Below are 23,664 nucleotides of genomic sequence, written 5' to 3'. Positions count from 1 at the left end.
GCCACGAGGGTCTATTAAGTCTTCCGAGTCATCCTTATATGCTGAACTAGCATTTCCCTGCGACTTTGTCCGCGTGTATTTCTGATATAAAATGGGAAAAAGCCCGCTCACAAAACCATTCCATAGGCTTAGGTACTCTATAAAGCTAGATAATTACCTATGTTATGTATAGGACTCAGTTATAGTAGTCTCGTTCTTCGCATAGGCCATGTTTATGGATAAATATTAAATGTTGATTTTCATAAAGTGTCGTCTCAGTGCACTTCTGCACTCTCAAAATTCGAAATTTCATGTTTCTAATTTTGTTTTTAAGCGTTTAAACTCTACTTTATTTCATTAAAATTTGAAAAGTGCACTTCTACACTCTCTAAGGATCATATTTTCTAAATTTAATGTTTTTATATCTCTTTAAATTTGTACACCGTTTTATTCCCTTAAAAACTAATCTTCGAAAAATCTGATTTTAGTGCCCCTTTACACCTCTGAACAATTTTATGTTTATATCTTTGTTTAAACATTTACACCCCATTTAACCCCCTTACAGATTGATTCTCAATTTCATCCAAAATTTTTATTTTTCTCCGTTTAAATGTTTACAACCGAGTCACCTTTTAGACAGACCAGCTTAGTTGACATTAGTAAACTAATGAAATGTGTTTCAAAGGATTTTTAATGCAATTTTATGTAGACTCCAAACTTTTGAAGCCTACGGTTAGTCCTACGACAAAAATGAATAGGACCATTTTTGTAGGAAATTTTGATGCAGAAATAGACTTCTGCAGAAAATTCTGCATATATTAGATAAACGATGAGTTTGTATTTCTGGACCCTCGTGACTCCCCCTTCCTTTAATGAAGTATTGGACCCAGTTAATTCAATTTACTGTCAGTTTTTTTTTTAAATTACAAGACTAATTCTGTTTTAAATGCAGATAAAGCACATTTTTTTAAATGATGTTTTTTTCTGTCCTATATACTCGCTTACGGTTAGTCCTACAACAAAAATGCAAAGGACCATTTTTGTAGGAAATTTTGTAAGCTTTAATTTTGATAAGAAGATAAAAACCTATAGGAGTGATAATTTACGAGATATAAACAAAAAACCAAAAAAAGACACTTTTAACCCCCTCCCTCTCATCGAGCTCGCCCCCCACCTTCGGGGACTTTTGATATACAGGCTGTCCCAACGGTCCGAAAAAGCTCTATAACTTGTTTATTTTAAGAGATATTGCCTTTTTCTTTTTTTTTAGATTATAGCTGCGTTTTTGATGCACATTTTAAAAATATTGCAGTTTATATACAGGGTGTCCCAATATTAAAAAAACACTAAAGTTATGTTTTTTTAAATGGAATCTACACAGTTTGATTTTATTTTTGGATTCTACGCTAAATTACAAATTACTTTTATAGAGGTTGTTTTCATTTATCTGTTATTAATTTTGATTTGTGGCGCTTTTTTACCAGAATTTTTGAAATGCAGGGGTCTGTCTAAAAATTCGTAACTTCTAAATGCTTGCACACAACTTAAATTAAGTAACGCCGTTTGATTCCTGAAGGTTTGCCGCATCTTTTAAGTGTTTACTCAACAACCTGCTCAGTGGCATGTGCCTACTGCGATTTTTTAAACATAACTAATTAAAAATGTCAAAAACTAATTTTTTTCAAATGGCACTCTTTATTTATTATTGTACCAATCAAAAGATCTTTTGACAAGCTTTCTATCAATATAAGGTTTGTATAGTCTAGTGTAAAATTCTAAGTTGCTATCCTAAATTAACTAAATCTCGATAAACTTTTCTGTTTCGAACAATAAAAATCGAGTGGACCTTATGCACAAAAAAATTAGCACAGAAAATAAACAAAAGTATGGAATTGGAAATTCTTTGCTGCAAGAAAATGTACAATATTGTGCACAATTGAGTTACAGAGAAAATTAGGCAAAATCAAAAGCAGTATTAACACAATTTAGTAGAAAAATGTAAAAACATTAACAAACACAAAAAAACAAAACATTAAAGCTATTTTACTATTTTCTTTATAACAGATGCTCAAAAATATTACCATTTTCTTCAATACAAGTATGCAGTCTTCGTCTAGAAGATAGTCTACCACGACTTAGCATATCTGCATTTATTAAATGGAATGTATCGCGTATTCTTTGTTTCATATCCTCCGCAGTTGTTGGTCTCATTTATACACATTTTTATACAATTTTTTAAATGCAGCACTTTGCGGCAGTCTTGCATTTGGGTATTTTTATTTGTAGACTCTTTGAGCCAATAAAATATTACGATCCGCTTCACCAAAACTGTATAACATGTTAATGAGTTCTTGACGAGTAAAATTCATTTTGGGACTTATAATCTTCCCAATAAAATTGACAGATCGCAACAATGACAGAAGCCCACTCAATTTTTATTGTCCAAAACAGAAAAGTTTATCGAAATTTAGTTAATTTAGGATAGCAACTTAGAATTTTACACTAGACTAAACAAACCTTATATTGATGGAAAGCTTGTCAAAAGATCTTTCGATTGGTACAATAATAAATAGTAGGTGCCATTTGAAAAAAATGAGTTTTTGACATTTTTAATTAGTCATGTTTAAAAAATCGCAGTAGGCACATGCCACTGAGCAGGTTGTTGAGTAAACACTTAAAAGATGCGGCAAACCTTCGGGAATCAAACGGCGTTACTTATTTTAACTTGTGTGCAAGCATTTAGAAGTTACGAATTTTTAGACAGACCCCTGCATTTCAAAAATGCTGGTAAAAAAGCGCCACAAATCAAAATTGATAACAGATAAATGAAAACAACCTCTATAAAAGTTATTTGTAATTTAGCGTAGAATCCAAAAATAAAATCAAACTGAGTAGATTCCATTTAAAAAAACATAACTTTAGTGTTTTTTTAATATTGGGACACCCTGTATATAAACTGCAATATTTTTAAAATGTGCATCAAAAACGCAGCTATAATCTAAAAAAAAAGAAAAAGGCAATATCTCTTAAAATAAACAAGTTATAGAGCTTTTTCAGACCGTTGGGACAGCCTGTATGTATACCCAAGTGTAAAGAAAGCGTTAAAAAAAAATTTCTCTAGGATTTTTTTCCACCGATTTGTCTAATTTGACTGGGCTATCACACCCGAAATTCCCCCTTGTGTGTGTTATTGAAAAGAAAGCAGAAAAACACATTAGAGCATGCAAACAAAAATCAAACAAAAGCATATTTACATGTTGCTAAAAGTGACCCAAGCGCCCCTTTTTGTGTACGTGTGTGGTGGCGTGTGAGTGTCTCCCTGGTATGTGAACAACGTCTGATCAGAACTGCCGAAATCAGGACTCAAATTGAAACGTTCCTGCGAAAGCCACTGAGACATTTCGTAGTTTTTTAACAGGATTACGTCGGGAAGGCCGTAATCGAAAAATGAGTCCTGAGTGGGCAGTTCTGATGCACGACGGAAATCTTGACGAAAGTATGGGTTTAGCAACGGTGGAAGATGGCTAAAATGGTAAAAAAAAAACAAAAATGAACAAAGTGAAACATTTAAAGCGTGAAAGTTTACAAGAAGTGCACGGTTAACGGAACAGAATTGGCGAAATTTCGCAGAAACTTGAACAAATCTTCTCCCAACTCAAATTATGTTTTCAGCACTGAGTGACTGTAAATGATTGTGATTTTTTACCTTAAGTTGGTGTCACATTTAAAATTTTAGTTTGGCAACCTTGACTTTCAATTGTCATTCATTTGTGACGGGCGAATGCTGATTTAGCTGTCACGTGAAACATTCTAACGTAACAAATTGGAAGTGTTGCCAATAGATTTTTCACAAACATTAATAGTCACTCGGTATAAAATTTAACTAACACAATAATGTTGCTCTATGTGATTTCAAATTTTTGTCGCTTATTTAGCATCAAATGTCAAAAATGACATTCACGAGTAGATTTTTATGAAAAAAAGTTTATTAAATACATTTTTTGATAGTTTTCTAGCAAATACCTTTCTTTTTATTTTTGAAAGCACGTCAGAATTATTAAAAATATCAGGTAAAAATAACCGATTTTTATTAAGTCGGCGTCATATTTAAAATTTTATTTTGCCAACTTTGACTCTTAAATTCAAACGTCAAACTTTTACCATCTTCAAAATTGTCATTCATTATTTATTTGCGACCATAGAATAATAACAAATTAGAATGATTACCATACCAATAATTCAGTGTTGCCAATATATTTAGGGATATTCGTTACTAGGTTGCCATAAATTTGGTTAAGTTAGGTTAGGTTTGAGGCTATGTATTTTTCTGGTATTAACAATAAATCTCTCAAATGATAGTTGACATAACCGTCAACAACAACGAGTAACCAACCTTCAAAGTTAGTTACAAACAACATGAAAAACGTAATTTTCCCAAAATTCCTAGGTGATAATTTCTTGTTGACATCATTGTGGTCAACTAGACTTGAAATTTGGATCAAAATTTTTACTATACAGGATGTCCGGAAATCGCGCACCTCACTGTATCATCGGGCGGTGTCCTAGACAACAAGAAAAATGTTTAAAAAAATTTATCTATAAAAATTTCGAAGTTATGGGAGTTTAAATTTTGCACTTTAACTCTATTTCAGTTGAAAAAATAATTTTCCAAGATTTTTTGCTACAGGTTATTAGAAGTACAAACAAGGAAGCTGTATCCTAAATTGTAACTTTTTTTAGTGTTTTTATGGCTTTTGTTTACTAAATAATTATAAAAAAAAAGTATACAAGTTCATCAGTATCATTAAATAGACATAAAAAAATGTCAAATGTCAAAAAATAAATGGCAAATTTTTTTGACAGCTAGAAATTTTTAACCATTTTTTTAGTACTCTGGGGGACTACCCAATTACTCCCATTCAAGGAGGTATGCGACTTTCCGGACAATCTGTATTTCAACATAAAAACAACTACAAAATTTAACTTTTTTTAAGGACAAAAAGCAGAAATAAATACAAACTGCAGTTGTGTAAATTCTGTTTTTAGAGTTCAGGAAATCGTAAAAAAACTGGTCGAAAACGAGTTCATTCGTGTAAATGTAGGGGAGTTCTGATTTCAGTTGAAAACAGTGGCATGTATTCCAGTTATTTTTTTGAACAGAAGAAATAATCTATGTGGTACAAAGAAAAAAATTCAAGATAATGGAGAAAAATTCTTTCAATATAATTTTTATCACAAGAATCATTGGTTGGTAACTAAGAATTTCAAGTGAAAAGAGAATCCATATTCTTACATTTTATCGACTAAATATGGAAAAAAACCTCACTAAAAAAATTTACCATAGTTATTAACAGGGGCATCTTATGAATGTTAAATTTGAGAATTGAATTAAAAACCTAAAAAATATTTCTCATTAATTGTGGACGTATTTTAATAGTAAAAACTGAAAAAGTGTTTTCATGAATATGTTTATAGTTTTAATACACGATTTTATTCGCTACTATTTGTTCATTATTTATTTAAACGTGTAATAGCATCCTGAGAGATTTTTTTATGTATTTACTAAAATAAAACTTAATAAAAACCATAATTCTAAAATCCCCTGTTTACCGCACAATAGTTCTGTGCTAAGCCACTGCTCAAAATCCCCCACTACATCAATGGCTCCACCTATCTGGTCCTTTTCCAAGTTCCCGAACTGTACTCACACTGTCAAATAGTTAAGGTTGGCACCACTAGCAAATCCATTCATGGCAATTTTAATAAAGGAAGTTGGCAATTCCGATTTTGAGGTATTCAATTATAACGTTTTCAAAGAGAAAACAGGCCCACAAAATTCACAAAAGTCAAAATTTTGACATCTCAGCCTGAAAACGTAACCATAACTTTCAACAAAATTTCAAGAAACAAAAAATAAACAAAATTTGTAGTTATGGAGATAAGCTGCTGTCATTTTTTTCACCAAAATTTGAACTTGGTAATTTCCACAGACTTTAAAAAATTAGGATCACCAATAATTCAGTATTGCCAAAAAAAATTTTGTCACAAACATCAATAATCGCCAGGTACCAACCTTTAATAAAAAAAATCTTCACAAAAGGATTCTACAGATTTGTCAAGAAACTACCACCTAGTATTTGAACTTTTAGGAAAATTATGTTTTTCATGTTGTTTGTAACTAGAATTTTCAGAAGTAATTTTGAATGTCCCCTTGTTGTTGACGGTTGACGTTTTCTGTCAAACTGCTGTCAACTATCAATTGAATTATCTATACAAGCTGACAGGTGACTTAACCTAAATTTTGACACTAGTTACGATATCTTTTGTTTGTCACTAGAAACCAACTTAACCAAATTTATGACAATCTATTCACGAATATTCCTAAATTTTAGGGAGTAATTTCTTGTTGATACGACAATACTAGTAAATATGTTAGATTGTGGTGGTAATAAAGAAAAATATGATAAATTTAGAGTGAAAATTAAATTAAATTCAATTCAATGTACCACTATGATCAAAAAGAGTGGGCATAAAAAACCTTGTCACTTGATTAGGAGTCGGTTAAAAATTTGCAAGTTTTTAAACCTTTCACCAATTCTTTTAAGGAAAACCTCGTGTTGCTTACCGATTTTGAGCTATTTTCCGCAAGGTATCGGGAACACGTATTAATTTATCTAAAGTCTTTACAATCGATTGGAATGTAGGCCTGTGAGTGCGTTCCTTCTGCCAACAGTCCAACATAAGTTGGTAGATCGCTTCAGGACAATCCATCGGCGCTGGAAGTCTATACCCTTTCTCTATACTTTTGATAACGTCCTGATTCGACCAATTCCAATACGGTCTCTCTCCATAGGACATCACCTCCCAACAGACGATCCCCATCGACCATACATCACTCGCTGACGTAAACTTCCGGAAAGCTATAGCTTCCGGTGCTGTCCACCTCACTGGTATTTTACCACCACGTGTTGTGTACGCCCCTTCCGTCGCACTCTCGATCTCTCTGCTCAAACCGAAATCGGCGATTTTGCACACCAGTTGCGAGTTAACAAGGACATTTCTTGCTGCTAAATCACGATGGACGTAGTTCATCTCGCTCAAGTACTGCATACCGGAAGCGATGCCTCGCAGCATGCCCACCAGCTGGATCACCTGCGACCAACAACACAATTTAGTGAATTTTTTAAATAATACAGAAATAAACACATACATTATTGTGCAAAATGAAGTTGATTCGTTATTCAATTAGAACAAATATCATCTTTTTAGTTTTAGTTATAAACAACCACACTGTAAAATTGATTATAAATTTTGTTAGAAAAAAAGTCGCTAAACCGCAATATGCATTTTACTGAAGGCAAAATGCCTTCAAATATATATCGATTTTAAAAAAATGGTAAAGTCTGCTTTTTTGAAATCGAAATCACAAAGTCAAAATTTTGGTGAAAAAAAAGGTAGCACCTTTTTTCCATATGCAGGATGTTTCAAAACTCAAGCATCACAGCAAAATTCCAAGTAAGATAAGACACCAGAAGCATGAAAAAATGTTTACAAAATTCTATCTGTGAAAAATTTTTGACATTTGACATGTTTAATGATACTGATAATCTTGTATATGTTTTTTTATGATTATTTAGTAAAGGTACAAAAATTTCGCCAATAAAAGCCACAAATAACATTAAACAGAGTTACACTTGAGTGCAAAAAAAAAAAACGCAAATTGATTTTTTTATACTCGTAATGTAATTTGGCCTATTAAGAAATGCCAGCTTTTGTCTTTATCACAATTCACAATTTCACAATTGTCAGGCATCTTCCCAACTGCAATCAAGTTTTTCCATTTCGTTTTTAACACTGACTATGACACTGCATTGGCAAGACGACATTTTTTTTTAATAGTTTTCTAACCTTTTTGGGAACAACCTTTTTCACACTATGTAAATCTCTGAAAAATTAGACAATTTTGTTTTTGACAATTGGGTTTTTTTTTGCACTCAAGTGTACAACAACAGAGTAGCAAAAAAACAACTTAGAAAATTATATTTTCCAAGAGAAATAAATAGAGTCAAAGTGTAAAATTTAAACTCTCATAACTTCGAAATTTTTACAGATAGATTTTTTTACCATTTTTTCCATGTTCCTGGTATCTTACCTTACATGACAATTTTCTCTGAGGCGCCAGCTCTGGCGCACCCTGTATACGATTTTCAAATTCAATTTTCACTCTAACTTTATCATATTTTCAAAAGTGTATATTTTCAAAAATGCAGACCACAATCTAACATACTGTGAGATCAAAAATTATCTTGGTCAAGGGTGGTCATAGAATTTAAAATAATTATTGTGGGTTATGTCGACGCTGTCAGTGAGTCAAACATTCACAGAATTATTTCAAAAGATGATAGACGTTTTCCATTCCATGACCACCTTGATCAAGATAATTTTTGATCTCAAGTCGTATTAACACGAAATTATTGCCTAGACTTTAGGGATATTCGTTACTAGGTTGCCATAAATTTGGCTAGATTGGTGGCTATGTGTTATCTGGTGACAAACCAAAGACATCGTAATAAAAGTCGCAGTCAATTCATAGTGGCTATTTAATTTATTATAAGTTGGCAGCCTCTAAGCCCGCCACCTTTAGTGTGTGAGTTGTGTCTATGTTGTTGTCATTTTTGATATATATGTTCCTAAAAATAACAATTGGATGTTTAAAGTCGGATTTACACAACTCAAATTTTACAAATTTACACAGGGAAGTGGCCACTATGATTGATAAGTTGACAGAATACGTCAACCGTGAACAATAACGGGTAACTAACTTTAGGCAATCAAAAGTGCTTCTGAATATTCTAGTTACAAACAACATGAAAAACGTAATTTTCCTAAAAGTTCAAATGCTAGGTTCTTGTTGCTAAATTTGTATTAGTGGAATGGTTTTATGAAGATTTTTTTATTGAAGGTTGGTACCTGGCGGCTGTTGATGTTTGTGATAAAAGTATTTATTGGCAATATTGAATTACTGGTAAGGCTAATCTATGGAAAAATTGGTAGCAGATTATCTCCATACCCAATTTTGTTTATTTTTTGTTTTTGTCTCTAGAAATTTTATTAAAAAAATATGGTTATGTTTTCATGCTGAAATGTTTAAATTTTAACATTGTTGGGAATTTTGTGTGTCGTTTTCTCTTTGAAACCGTTATAATTGAATATCTGTCAAACGACAGAAAATTCAATGCAAATAATATTGATAAAAACATACTGCTAGTAAGTATAATGTTGTGGGCCAAAATAAGCTTCTTGCTACAAAAATTTTAATAAAAGAAAGGGTGTCTATACAGGGTGTTTATGGTCTTGAGGTTGAAATTTAAATGAGAGGATATTCACAGCAGAAGAAGACTAATCCATGTTCATAAATTTGGAGAAAAATTAAGAAAAACGAATCAAACCTATTGGAAACCATTCGCTGAAAGAGATTAAACAGAAGATCTTCGAATTTTGATAAAAACTAAAGCAAAAGCAAATCAAATGATGACAGTGTCAAAACTATGAAGTGACTTTTCTCTTTCATTGTCATGGATACGATTTTTTTATCTGTTGCAACAATACAATTTTATCTGAACAAGGAAATAATTCCAGTGACCCTCAAACCGTGTACCAATATTTTGGAGTTAAATAACATTCTTGATAATAACAATTGTGTGCGTTTTTTTCTCGGTTACAGTATTTCTATACTCCTCTATTACTACGTCAATTTTCAACTCCAAGACTGTAAACACCCTGTATAGAAAAAGTTATTTTGTAAAAATACAATACAATATTATGAAAATTAATAATAAATTTTGTGTGATTTAGTGAAATGAGCTCGAAGTTGATGCTTGTCTTAAATTCTTCTTTAATTTTAGTTTCAAAATTGTTACTTTTTCAACTCGTTCTTCAAAAACACTTTTTTAAGCCATTTTTTGCTGACGTTTAATAAATTGTTTTCAAATTAAATAAAACCGAAATTGCAAACTTTCTTTTATCATAATAAATTTATTAGTGGTACCAACATAACACTGACATTTTCATTAAATATATAACAATTTTGGAGATCTGTCACGGTTGAAATTAATGCACTTATTTCTGAGACACGATGTATACAAAAACAGTGGTGTGAGAGGTTATTATTACCTGGAATTTGCCGTCGTTGGCGCGCAGGAAGGTGTCCAACGAGCCGTTCTCCATATACTCGGTGATGATCATAACAGGGTTGGATTTGGTGACCACCCCTTGGAGGAATATCACGTTGGGGTGTTCGAATTGGCCCATGATCGAGGCTTCGGTGAGAAAATCGTTGCGAGCTTTGTCCAAAGACCCAGCTTTCAGTGTTTTAATAGCGACATCGATGTCAATACCGTTCGTTTTAAGTTTGCCTTTGCAAACATCCCCGAATTCGCCGCCACCAATAATCGCCTCGATTGTGATACAACTGGCGTCGATTTCACGCGCGAATTCACGGACGGCTTGATTCGGGTCTTCGTAGGTGTGAGGGTCGATGTAGGTGCGAGAGGAGCCGCTGATTCCGGTGAATAGCGGCGTCGTCACTGGATACAATTTCAATTACAGGTTTCTGTTCAACCACTGTATCAAAGTGGGCTGTGACTTGGAGTTGTAAGTTGGCAAAGTCACAACCACTTTGATCAGAAATTTAATTTAAATCAAAAATGAAACAAAAAATTTAAAAAATTACCATTTGTATGGGTTGTTACTATGGGGGGATTATCCAAGCTGTGATGAACTACAAATAAAATAAAAATAATAAAAATAAAATAATATGGGAGGATGTTAGGAGAACAAAAATGTGAAAATGAAACGTGCAAATACCTAACAAAGTGTGAGACTTACTGTAGGTCACTACTAATCCTTTTGGGTAGCGTGAAAGTGTATCATAGGCATCATTATATATAATGTGATTGGTGCAATCTAATTTTAACACAAAAATACCTAAATTACACGATGGCTATCGTGAAATGCTACGTAAAAACAAGGAAGGCTATGATGATTATCATAGATAACTTGTTTTTTTTACCGGATATATGTAGAACCAAGCAATTTCTGAAATAAAATTTTGGGAAGCTGACATTTTACTTTTAAAACTTTCGTATTTTCGAGTTCTGTACTTTTCTTTAATGACAATCTGTCATAAGAATTTTTTGAAATGTCAGAAGCACAACTGTTTATGTAAAACCAATAACTTTTCCAATAATTGTTTCCCACGTGAGCAATTTTTTAGTTCTGATAACGAATAACTCAAAAAAAAGTATAATTTAGGTTTTTTTTGTTGTTGGTATATTGGTAACATGTTAAATCTAGATTTACCAATTTAAATGAACTGTCACTTATCGTTAAAAAAAATTTTTGTCTTTAAATTCCCGATGAGCGACACTAAAAGTTGCACACCACTAGAAGTTAAATGACTTCGTTTATTCTTAACAGTAGTGATACCAACCTAATAAATGTCTCTTGACATTATTGCAAAGTAACAAGCGGGAAATATTAATGTGCATCGAAGAAATCGTTGAAAGGCATCATTAATCATTTTAATGTGGCAACCATACGAAAATTCTTACAATCCTAACCTCAATCTTCCCTAAAAATTATTTTCAAAAATATTTAAATATGTGTACTTTAGTCTAGCAAAAAATAATTAAAAATAACGTAATTAACACAGGGTGCCAAACATAAAGATTTTTGTCATTATTGATGTGATTAAATTTGCTCTAAATGACATTAATGAAACTTTTTGTATGAATTGGCCTTTAAATTAAAGATGTATTTAAACTTCTACTACCTACTAGATGCACATTATTATGAAAAAAAGTAAATATAATCCATTTCATTGAAATTGGCATAACAGCAGGCCATGATTGTGTAAACCGCTCTTTAAATGTGAAAAAGGCTTTACATATTAAGGAATTAAATTTGTCACTAAAAAAGTGAGGTTAAGACAGTTAAAATTCTATTTTTAAAGAACCCTCTTTCAGAGGTTTTCAGCGATTTTTTTCCATAAAAAGTTCAACACCCTGTTTCATCCTTTTGTAGAGGTAGTTTTAACACAAAAAAATTATTTTCTGTTGTTAGATTGCCATTAAAAAAATTAAATATAAAAATCGAGAACAAAAAGTTTTTCTTCAAAATGTAGAATATTTTATAGTCAAAAAATGCTTGGTTTTAAACTTCTTTTACGTCCGGTCGACGATATGTCTTCTATAAGTGTCCCAGATGAAACTTTCTCGTTCCCTATTATTAAAATATCGGATACTTATGATTGTGACAAAAAAATCTATTGGCTAGACTGCTAATTTGTGTTTCTGTGACGATTAAGCCGTCGCAAATGAATGACAATTACATAAATTTTAGGTTTGAAATTGAGTCAAGGTTGCCAACTTATCGTACCCAAATTACAGTCACCAACATTGAGATGACAATTTTTTATATGGAAACAATCTCTCGGAAATGAACAAATCGATATAAAAATGGGAGGTTTAAATTTTTCTACCAACTTGACAAAATTTAACGTAAACGTTGCCAACTTAACTGTCGAAACCTCCACCTGGGACACCCTGTACTATTTTTTTCCCTAAATAAGTTACCTTCCCCGTTGCGATATTCTAAAGTATCACAATCACTGGGTTGTTTTTTATTACATTCATCATTCGATCGTGATCTGAGGAACATAACCGTGAAAACAATGATCACCACCAAGACAACGACGACTACGACAATAGATCCTGCGACTAACTGTAACCTAATTCCTTCATCATCCCCCACATAGGCTGAAAAATATTACAAAAAATAAAACATCACAAACGAAGCGAGTGATTTAAACTTCTTACCCGTATTGAGTACCTGTCCTGTAGTCTTGAAAATCACCGGCGAATACGCCCCCCACCCCCTCTGGGTCTTAGCCCTCACTTGCAAGCCATATTCAGTCCTCTGTTGCAAACCCGTGATCGTCGCAAATAAGTCCGTTGTTAGTAAACTGGAGGCGTTGCTGTAGTCCATATCGGATCTGGGGAACCACCGAACTTCGTACGTCTCGACCAAATCATTTTCGATGTCGTTGCCATCACCAGCTGCTGAGGGTGCGTCCCACGCTAGTGTTATCTCTGAACTCATCACCGAGGAGACGCGTACATTGGTGATGCTGCTAGCGACTAGTGCTTCAGTTGTTACTGTAACATCGGCATATTCGGGGGCTTCGGTGCGCATGAATGAGACACCGTTTTCGGCGAAAATCTGGAAGCGATAAGTGGTGACGGCGTTCAGGCCCGAAATTGTGATACGAGTGTCGTTGAAAGTCTCAGTATGGGGGTTGTATTGGACGAGGCCGAGACTGCATGCGTCGCATTTGATGCGGTAGACGGTGTCGGTGCGACCACCGAGGTTCTCAGGAGGGGCCCAACTCAACGCCACTGTTGATTGGTCCACGAAGTTCACGGTCAGGTTCTGGGGTGCCGACGGAGGCTCTGTCCAAATTGTTAATTAGTGTTAAATTTGTAGCACTCTTCAAAACAAAGTAATTTATTGCCACAACTGATTGAAGGATGAAACTTTTTTCACAATTTACAGATTTTACGGCTTATTTTTATAGAAATGACTCAAGGACGCAATTTGGTAATTTTTCGAGTTGGTTGAGGCAAAATTTTGCGAAATAATTACACTTCTGGTCCAAAAACGTGCTAAAAAACTAAAAAATAATGATATTTTGATCACATCTAGTGATTGTTGGTTTAGTTTGGCGTAAAAACTGGATTTTAAGCTTAAAAATATATTTAGACGCTTGGAAAAGTAAAAAATAACATAATTACCACCGACTTGGGTGTTATATTCAAGTTGTTTTTGCGAAATAATTGCATTTCTAGCTGAAAAACGTACTAAATCCTCTGAAAAAGGAAAAAATAATATAGTTTTCGACCTAATTTGGCGATTTTTTGGAACTGTTTAGCGCCATTTCGAGAAAAAATTGAGTTTTTAGTTCCAAAAACAAACAAGATTTTTGAAATAGATAAAGGCAACACCACTTTTTCAATGATTTTTTGATCTATTTTTGACAAAATTTCACGAATTAACTGCGCTTCTGATTAATAAACGTGCTAAAACCCTTGAAAATGCAAAAATAATGTCATTTTGGACCTAATTTCGTGATATTTGGATCCGGTTGAGTAAAATTCGTTTAAAAAAAATGTAAACGTGATTTTTCGGGTTTTTTTGGACAAAGTTTCACGAAATAATTGCTTTTCTGATTAAAAAACGTGACTAAAACGCTCGAAAAAGACAACAATGTTGTTATTTTGGCCTCAATTTAAATATTTTTCAATTTTATTCAAACAAAATTGTACGAAATAATCACGTTTCTGTCAAAAACGTGCTAAACACGAAAAGTACAACATTAATTGCAGTTTTGATAAAATCTAGTGATTTTCTAACACAATTTTAAAAAACTGTGGTGTTTTATTCGTGTTGTTTTTGGAAAATAACCGTGTTTCTGGCTCAAAAAGAAAAAAAAATTATGTAGTTTCGCACTAGTTTGGCGATTCATTGAACTCGGTTTAGAAAAAACTAAATTTTTAGCTTGAAAAATATGCCTAAATGCTCAAAATAGACAAAAATGAAACCGTTTTGTGATGATTTTTCGGCTACACAAAATAATTAGGTTTTCTTAGTAAAAGAAATAAGAAGGTAAAAATGATGTCATTTTTGACATAATTTTTTTGTTCCGTTGAGCAAAATTCGCTTAAAACGTGCTTTAAGTTTTAAAAGAAGGTAAAATTATGCGATTCTCGACATATTTTGGTGATTGTTTGGTTTAGTTTACAGAAATATAATAAAAAAATTGAATTTTTAGCTCTATAATGGAATTCTTCAGATTGCTTTAGACAAAATTTCACAAAATAATTGAGTTTCTGGTTGAAAAACGTGCTAAAACGCTCAAAAAAGCCAAAATAATGTTATTTTCGACTTAACTTGGTGATTTTATAAGTTAAAGCGTTTAAAAATGGCTCAATGACTCAATTTAGTGACTTTCAACTTGATTTAGACAACATTTCGAGAAATAATTGCGTTTCTGGCCAAAAAACATGCTAAAAACCCGAAAAAAGCGAAAATAATGGTGTTTTTAATCAAATCTGGTGATTTTTCGGCTTAGTTTACTGTGTATAAAAACTGCATTTTTAACTCAAAAAGTATTCAAACGCTTGGAAAAGGCAAAAATAATACAATTTGCCACTTATTTTATTGTGGTTGTTTTTGTGAAAAAATTGCGTTCCTGTCTAAAAAAAAAACGTACTATGTAAATCGCTCAAAAAAGGCAGAAATTTGTTATTTTTGTTACAAGTACCTAAAACAGTTTTTGCGGACGAATCGTTGCTGTTTCCGGACGAGGTGAAACCGAGTCTGGAATAGCAGATAAGTCCGCAAAAACGTTTTAGGTACGTGTTACAAACAATATTTTTTTTGTTAAAGCTCCCAAAACACGAATTCACAATTCTTAACCAAATTTATTTAGTCCGAAAAAACTGTTTTTGGGGACTGAGTACCTAAAATAACCGTTTTGGGTGACTCAAATGAGTCCCTAAAACAGCTATTTTCGGGAGCGTATACAAAAAAATGTATTTTTCGATTTAATTTGGCGGTTCTTTGAACTCGGTTTAGATATCTAGAGAAAAAACTAAGCGTCTGGACGTTTCAAAACATCACAGATGGGGAGATTTAAGTGTTCAGAAATATCGGCTTAAAAAATTTCTAGACTTGCAAAAAAAATCAAATATAAAAAAGCCAATTAGGATTTTTTTAAATATTATGCTGCAAAACATAGAAAATGTTCAGAAATATCGATTAAAAATATAGTAATTTTTGAATTTAATTTAACGAAGCAGCCAAAAATAACACCATTTTAGACTTATATTAGCAATTTTTCGGTTTATTTTTTATAAAGTTTCACGGATAAATTGAGTTTCAAATTGAAAAACGTACTACTGTGCAATCAAAAAAAAAAAAATTAAATTCTACAGTTGGCAACACATTGGCTGGAAATCTGGGCTGAATATTTTCCACACAAACTGAAAGTGAAAATGACTATTCATCGTTTTCGTCTTGTACAGTAATAAAAAATTTCTACTGTAAAGTAAACATTATTTCACTCAAAAGGAATAAAACAAAAACTTGTCAAAGTTTCCGCTGACATTTGATGTCAAAAATCAGGATTGCCATCTGAAGGACTTTAATCACCGCCTACTCTAATTTTTTTTTTTTGATCGAACGGAAGAAAAATCAAAAAAAGGCAAAAACAACATCATTTCCAACCTAATTTGGTGATTTTTTCGTGTGTTACATACGTAAAGTCGCGGTCAATTCATAGTGGCCACTTCCCTGTGTAAATTTGTAAAAATTAAGTTGTGTAAATCCGACTTTAAACATACAATTGTTTTTTTAGGGACAGATCTATCAAAAATGACAATTTTAAAAAAATCGGGTTAGAATACTTCACATATAATCTATTGCGCCTGTCACAATTTAGTTACTTCAGCTACCAACATAGACACAACTCAAACACTAGAGGGGCTGCCAAATTTGTAATAAATTAATTGGCCGCGACTTTAGTGCAAAACTTTTTTTTGCTACTATTAAATAAATAACGTGTCTAAGTGTTTTTTTTTTTAATTAATAATAACTAAGCCCCGAAAAAGCATTATCAATAATTTAAAACGGTACTTACGAGTGCAGGACATGTTTTTGGGGTCGGTGGGTGCCCGGTAATACCCATTATTGCACCGACATTCAGAAAGCCCATAATCATTCCCGGTGGAATGTCCCGGACACGCCAAACAATCCCCATCTCCAACTTCCGCTTTGTACATCCCCGGTCCACAAACTGAAACACAAAACTTAAAAAAAAAATCCCCACATTACCCTCTGAACGTACGATTGCAAGTTTGTTTATCCACATCCGGTTGAAACCCGGCCTTGCATTTACATCCACCGCTCGGTAAAGTCCACTTTCCATCACCTTTGCATAGATAAGTTGGCGTACCATCGACCATTTCTGCATTCGGCACGCAACTACCTGTCGCTTGTTCGATAAGAGTGATTTCTTTACCGGTTGGTTTTGCGGGAAATTTGGCGAAATTAATCGTCACTTCCGGACACGTGATGTAATACACTTTAATGGCAAGGAGTGAAATACAAGCACCTTGATCGCGAAATGCGAAATAAACGCCTTTTTTCGTCACCGGAATGCTTTTCACTTCGGTATTGATGTTGACTTCGCTGTTGGAGTTGAAACGGCCCTCGCCGGCCGCGATTCGACCTGTCATCACAAAATTAATTATCACTAATTACGTTGGCAACATTGAATTACAATGGGTAGTCAATGTTGCCAACTTAATTTCAAAGCCATGAACAAATTGAAATTAGAAGTAAATTCTAATTCAACTTGTGACGTCATGAGTATGAATTACCAACAGAAACAAAATGTCACAAATCACTAGAGAGAAAAAAAAACTAAAAATGACAAGCAGACAGGCGTATACTCTTGTTCATATTAATGTGCATCAAGTAGGTTGTAGAAGTCTAAATGCATCTTTAATTTAAAGGCCGATTTACACAAAAAGTCTCATCAATGTCACTCAGAACAAATTTAATCATATTAATGACAAATTACGTTGTTCATTTTAATTATTTTGCTACCTCAAAAACTGGGGTACACATATCTATTTGAGAAAATAATTCTTAGAGAAGATTTAGATTGGAATTGTTTAAATTTTCGCAGGGTTGCCACCTTAAAATGATCCCTCTCAACGACTACTTCGATGCACATTAATATGAAAACGATTACAATGCTTACGAAATGTCACTTCAAAGTTTAATTATAATAGATTTTATTGAAATTGGCATATTGGTTGGCTATGGAATTTCACAGTTTGTAGCCCTGCATTTGTCCCTGATTTACAGCAAATGGAGTTTTTGTTTTTCTCTGATTACTTACCTACATGACTGACATTTCGTTTTTTCACTGTTTTCGTTGCTTGTTCTTTATTTCCAGTATTTTTTCAAATTTCAATTAAAAGTAGTTCTCTTCAGAATCCCAGCTTTAGAATAGACGCTAAGGTATGTTCCTGTTTTAGGTTAATGGAATCAAATATACCAATTTGAATAAAGCCAAATTATTTTCTTCAAAGTAAATAGTGTATGTTTTTTGCGTTAAAACTACACCTACAAAGGGATGAAACAGGGTGTTAAACTTTTTATGAAAAAAATACTCTCTCTGAAAACCTCTGAAAGAGGGTTCTTTAAAAATAAAATTTTCAATATTTTAACCTCACATTTTTTAGTGACAAATTTAGTTCCCTAATATGTAAAGCCTTTTTCACACAATCATGGCCTACTGTTATGCCAATTTCAATGAAATGGATTATATCAATTGTCATTATATTTTATTATTAAAATGATACAGATTTAAAGACATTCACTTTTGGCATATTATTATCAACGTATTTTAAAAAATTCGTAAAGAGTAGATTAGATTTTCATCACGAATGACAATAACAGTTTCAATTATTCGGATTCGGATATTATCTATTTCTGTCTACAAAACTTAAGTTCATTATTTTTTTGAAGTAAAGGTTTCTTCTATACGGCACTGATTCGTATTATTTGAATAACATTTTAGAAACTTTAGATTCAGGCCATTTTACAATGACAAAATTTATAACACAATAAATTTTTCATTTTTGTACAATTGCACCCACTGGTTGGAAATACATCATGTTCGCAATATGTGACATTCTCCTATTTCCACAATTCTTTTGAACAAATAGGTTATGTTATTTTTCCAAACAATTCAACTAAAAAGTCATTTTTTATGACCTATCACGATCTAAAGAACGTTTACATTAGTAACTTTTTTGGAACTAGAGTTTATTAAGAAACTAAATTTTTCACTAAAAAAAGTGAGGTCAAGATAATTAGAATTTTATTTTTTAAAAACCCTCTTTTAAAGATTTTTAGATAAAGTAGTTTTTTCCATAAAAAGTTTAACACCTTGATTCATCCCTTTGTAGGCAGTTTTAACACAAAAAACATATACCGTGCGATAAAAAAAAATAAATTAGAGCAGACGTAGATTAAATTCTACAGTTGGCAACACATTGGCTGGGAATCTGGGCTGGAAATTTTCCACATAAACTGAAAGTGAAAATGACCATTCACCGTTTTCGTCTTGTACAACAATAAACATTTTCTGCTCTAAAGTGAACATTATTTCAATCAAAAGGAATAAAACGCAAACTTGTCAAAGTTTCCGCTGACATTTGATGTCAAAAATCAGGATTGCCATCTGAAGAACTTTAATCACCGCCTACTCTAATTTATTTTTTTTTGATCGCACGGTAGATATACTATTTACTTTGGAAAAAATAATTTGGCTTTATTCAAATTGGTATATTTGATTCCATTAACTTAAAACAGGAATAACAAAAAGATATTAATTATGTTTTCAAACATAATAATAACGAATAAACGAAAACAGTGAAAAAACGAATACAAATGTCAGTCATGTCAGTTCAATAAACCATGTAGGTAAGTAATCAGAGAAAAACAAAAACCCCATCAGAAACATGCGCAGGGCTACAAACTTAAATATGAATGCCGCTGCAACCCATTATGCCAATTTCAATGAAATCTACTACATAATTCTGTAAATTGAAACCACTTAATGGTTGGTTTGCGTTTATTGATAAAATTCAACAATTGAACTTTTTTGTTGAGCACAATTTAAAAATAAGACGGACTTTGGTTAGCTTACGTATGTCTTGCCAACTGGTTCAACTTAAAATTACTATTAGGAATTTTTGCGCTCAGCAATTGGTGACAATTATACATATATGACGTCATAGTTGTCGCTAGAATTTGCGTATGACCTTACATTGGTAACACTGAATACGATAACGGTCAGTGTCACCAACTTAATATCAAAGTTTTTATGAACAAATTTTAGAGAAAATATACTAAATTATGCAAAACAATTGCAACCACATATTCTACATGGAATTGAAAGAAAACACCTTGTTGTTACGAACCTATGAGTTTGTATCTGTCGGCGTCCCATGGCGGTGGTTCTCTGGTAGCCGCGTCGAACTCGTAATATAATAAACTAAACGTTTCCTTGCACGATAAAGCATTGCCTATAAATCAATTTTTTTTATTTAAGAAACAAAAATGATAGACTTTTCTTTACCTGGAAATAGACTACAATCCCGAATGGTGAATTTAATTTCAATGTATATTCGATTGGCGACTCCTCTGTCTATGAACGGAGTCCATAGCCAATTATTGACATTGTTGTAGGCAACATCGCATACGACGTACGATCTCCAGTTGATTCCTTTTTGGAAATTCGTGAACGATTCTTCAACCCACTAAAAATCATCAAAATTCCCCTATAGTCACACGAACGAAGGAAGTCTCCCCTTCTAAACTCAATTATTACAACTGATTTAAATTCAGTCAATAAAATAAGTGTGAAATAACGACAAATCTAGACTCATCGGTAAAGAGAAATAAGTTGAAATATTGCCATTATCTTTCTCTACGTGCGTTGGATGAAAATCTGATCTATATTTCACCCTCATTTTTCGTTGTCTGCGTTTAGAGATGGACATCAATTTAGAAAACGTAAAATTAACGGTGTTTGTACGTGCCCGACATCATAATACTCTACTCATCACAGTGGCGGATTTACCCATAGGCTACAAAAACTATGAAATGAAATGTATTTCACAAAAATTTTTAAACATTGTTATTACAAGTGGAGATAGTGCTCGGAAAACATATTTCGGCAAGTGGTACATACTACATTTTTTAAATATACAGGGTGTTTCAGAGCTCGCGCCCTAGAGAGAAATGTCATGTAAGGCAGGAGCATGGAAAAAATTGTTAAAAAAATTCTTTCTATAAAAATTTCGAAGTTATTTTTGTACCTGTACTAAATAATTATGCAAAAAAATATACAAGTTCATCAGTAACATTAGACATATTTTAGGGCTTGATTAAAGATTAATTTCTAACATAATTTTAGTTTTGAAAAATCAGGTAGGTATGCCTTGAAAATTTTCACAAAAACTATTTTTCTATAAAGTACCTTTTATGTGGCAAATACAACAAACAGTTGTTTGTTGTTGGGCAACTATGATTTTTCTTGTTTTCTCTAAGATAATTGCTTTTTAACATATAAAATATGTCAAATGTCAAATAATAAATGTCAATATTTTTTGACAGATGGAAATTTTTTAAACATTTTTTCCACGTTCCTGGTATCTTATCTTGAAATTTTTCTCTGGTGCGTAAGTTCGGAAACAACCTGTATATTTTAGATTTACTAGAATTGTTTTACGGACTAATAGACTTCAATCAAAAAAATCTTTTAAACATTGTGTAATTAATTCAATTATTTTCACTTTAGTTAATATCAATAATGTGAAAGCCTTTAATCTCCGGTATTCTATTTGTTTTATTTTCGCTTTCTATAAAGAAGAAAAATTCTCTTTTCCGGTAATGTGATAAATCTATTTGTAATAAACTAGTGTCTTCATAAATGATCAAGTCCCACGTGATCTTTGACACCAATGCTTTTTATAAATTTTATATTCATTGCCTAATTATTTAGTTGTTCCCGTCACGTGAATCTTAATAATTTAATCAAAATAATTTAATTCAACAATCCGAGCAGATAGTTTTATGTTTGGGTTTTTTTCATAAATCTTGTAAAAAAGCTAGAAATTGGCAAAAATAACACCACATAAATCTGTGATTTTTCCGATTGTTTTTAATGAAATTTTGCGAAATAATTGCGTTTTTAGCTGAAAAATATGCTGAAACAGTTGAGCAAAAATAATTATAGGTAATAATGTGTTATTTTAATTAGTTTCGTTTAATCCGACTAATTAAATCATAAAATTGGCCTTATTTTAAAAGGTTATCAAAAAGAAAATGCAATTTCTTTCAGCATATCGATGTTAATCTTAAGAAACTTTATTGCATCAAAGCAAGAAATAATGCCTAATAATAATAAGTGAATATAAGTGAACATTTTGCTGTAAAACATGTTGGAACACTAAAAAAAGGCAAAAATAATGTCAATTTTATTTGTTTTAGCAAAATCTCAAATAATTTGAGACTTTAGTTCAAAAACGTGCTTAAAAAAAGTATTCTCGACTAATCTCGTGTTTTTCGGTTTATTTTTGACTAAATTTCGCTAAAAAATAAGCTAAATCGAGTGAAACAAACAAAATAACGTCAATTTCGACTTTTTATCAAATCCTAGGCATGTTTTGGCAAAATAAATGAGTCTCTGGTTCAAAAACAAACTAAACAAACTAAATTTGGTAACAATTTTTCAGTCAGTTTTAGCGAAATTTTTCGAGAAAAAAGCAAAAGTAACACTGTTTTAGACCTAATTCGCTAACTTTTCGGCTTGTTTTTAATGAAAATTTGTAAAATAATTGGGTTTTTAGCTAAAAACATGCTGAAACACTTCAAAAGAGCAAAAATAATATCATTTTCTAACAATTTTCGTGATTTTTGCGGTTTATTTAATAAAACGCGCTTAAAAACTTAAAGAAACTATAAATAACATCGTTCTCGACCAAATTTTGTAATTTCTCGGCCTATTTTTAAAACGAGTGAAACAAACCAAATATCATCAAATTCGACTTTTTATCTTATTCTAGGCATATTTTGACAATATTTTGCAAAATAAATGGGTCCCTGGTTCAAAAACAAACTAAAGCGAATAAAACAAACTAAAGGTGATAATTTTGCAGTCAATTTTAGCAAAATTTTTCGAGAAAAAACAAAAGTAATATTATTTTATGCTTAATTTGGTAAATTTTCGGCTTGTTTTTAATTATAATTTGGAAAATAATTGCATTTTTAGCTGAAAAACATGCTGAAACACTTGAAAAGGACAAAAACAATGTTCATTTTCAAACTATTTTGGTGATTTTTCCAGTCTGTCTTAGCAAAACCTCGATAAAATTGAGATTTTAGTTTAAAAAATAACACTATTTTCGACTAAATTTTATGGTTTCTCAGTTTGTTTTTGACAATACTTCGCCCCAAAAACGATCTAAATCAAGTGAAACAAACAAAATAAACACCGCTGAACTTTTTATTTAATTTTTAGGCATGTTTGGACAAGATCTTGCAAAATAAATGAGTCTCTGGCTTAAAAACAAACTAAATCGAACGAAATTATCTAAAATATCAATGTAGATTTGGTAATTTGGTGGTAATTTTTACACCAATTTTGAAATAACTTGGTAAATTTTCAGCTTATTTTAATAAAATTTTCAGAAACAATTACGTTTCTATCTATGAATCGCACTATAAAACTCTCTAAGACGCAGAAATAATGTCATTTTGGACCCAATTTTGGAATTTTTCCACTATGTCCAACAGAATATCAAATTTGATAATTTTTCGACTAATTTTTGAAAAAAATTGACAAAATAATTGAGTTTTTGGCTAAAAAATGCAAAAAATTGTGTCATTTTTGACCTAGTTTATTAGAGTATAATTGCAAAACCAAACTTTGTTCCTTAACTTTTGTGTAATAATAAAAAGCTAATTCTACAGTGTTCGGAG

At 32.0% G+C, this 23,664-nt stretch overlaps 1 protein-coding gene across 5 annotated transcripts in view; it reads right to left on the bottom strand.

Moving 5' to 3' along the window:
* Positions 1-23,664, bottom strand: part of LOC123009121 (ephrin type-B receptor 1-B) — a 31,190-nt gene that overhangs the window by 4,628 nt on the left and 2,898 nt on the right. The window contains exons 4-13 of one of the 5 annotated variants that reach the window (XM_044405243.1): positions 20,258-20,438; positions 20,100-20,204; positions 16,946-17,329; positions 16,739-16,894; positions 12,858-13,490; positions 12,615-12,797; positions 10,867-10,944; positions 10,153-10,565; positions 6,605-7,131; positions 3,234-3,503 (exon numbers count right to left, since the gene is read on the bottom strand). In XM_044405243.1, coding sequence (XP_044261178.1) covers positions 3,234-3,503; positions 6,605-7,131; positions 10,153-10,565; positions 10,867-10,944; positions 12,615-12,797; positions 12,858-13,490; positions 16,739-16,894; positions 16,946-17,329; positions 20,100-20,204; positions 20,258-20,438 — 2,930 coding nt within the window. Of the gene's footprint in view, positions 1-3,233; positions 3,504-6,604; positions 7,132-10,152; positions 10,566-10,711; positions 10,760-10,866; positions 10,945-12,614; positions 12,798-12,857; positions 13,491-16,738; positions 16,895-16,945; positions 17,330-20,099; positions 20,205-20,257; positions 20,439-23,664 lie in introns of all 5 variants that reach the window. The other 4 variants (XM_044405245.1, XM_044405244.1, XM_044405246.1 and 1 more) reach the window with 4 other exon arrangements.

This window comes from Tribolium madens, unplaced genomic scaffold (assembly GCF_015345945.1).
Source record: "Tribolium madens isolate multiple individuals breed KSU strain unplaced genomic scaffold, Tmad_KSU_1.1 Scaffold_71;HRSCAF=194;Tcas5.2_LG6, whole genome shotgun sequence".
In the NCBI taxonomy this organism is placed as follows: domain Eukaryota; kingdom Metazoa; phylum Arthropoda; class Insecta; order Coleoptera; family Tenebrionidae; genus Tribolium; species Tribolium madens.
Note: the sequence above shows the minus strand (reverse complement) of the source record. Positions and strands in the feature narration are given on the sequence as shown.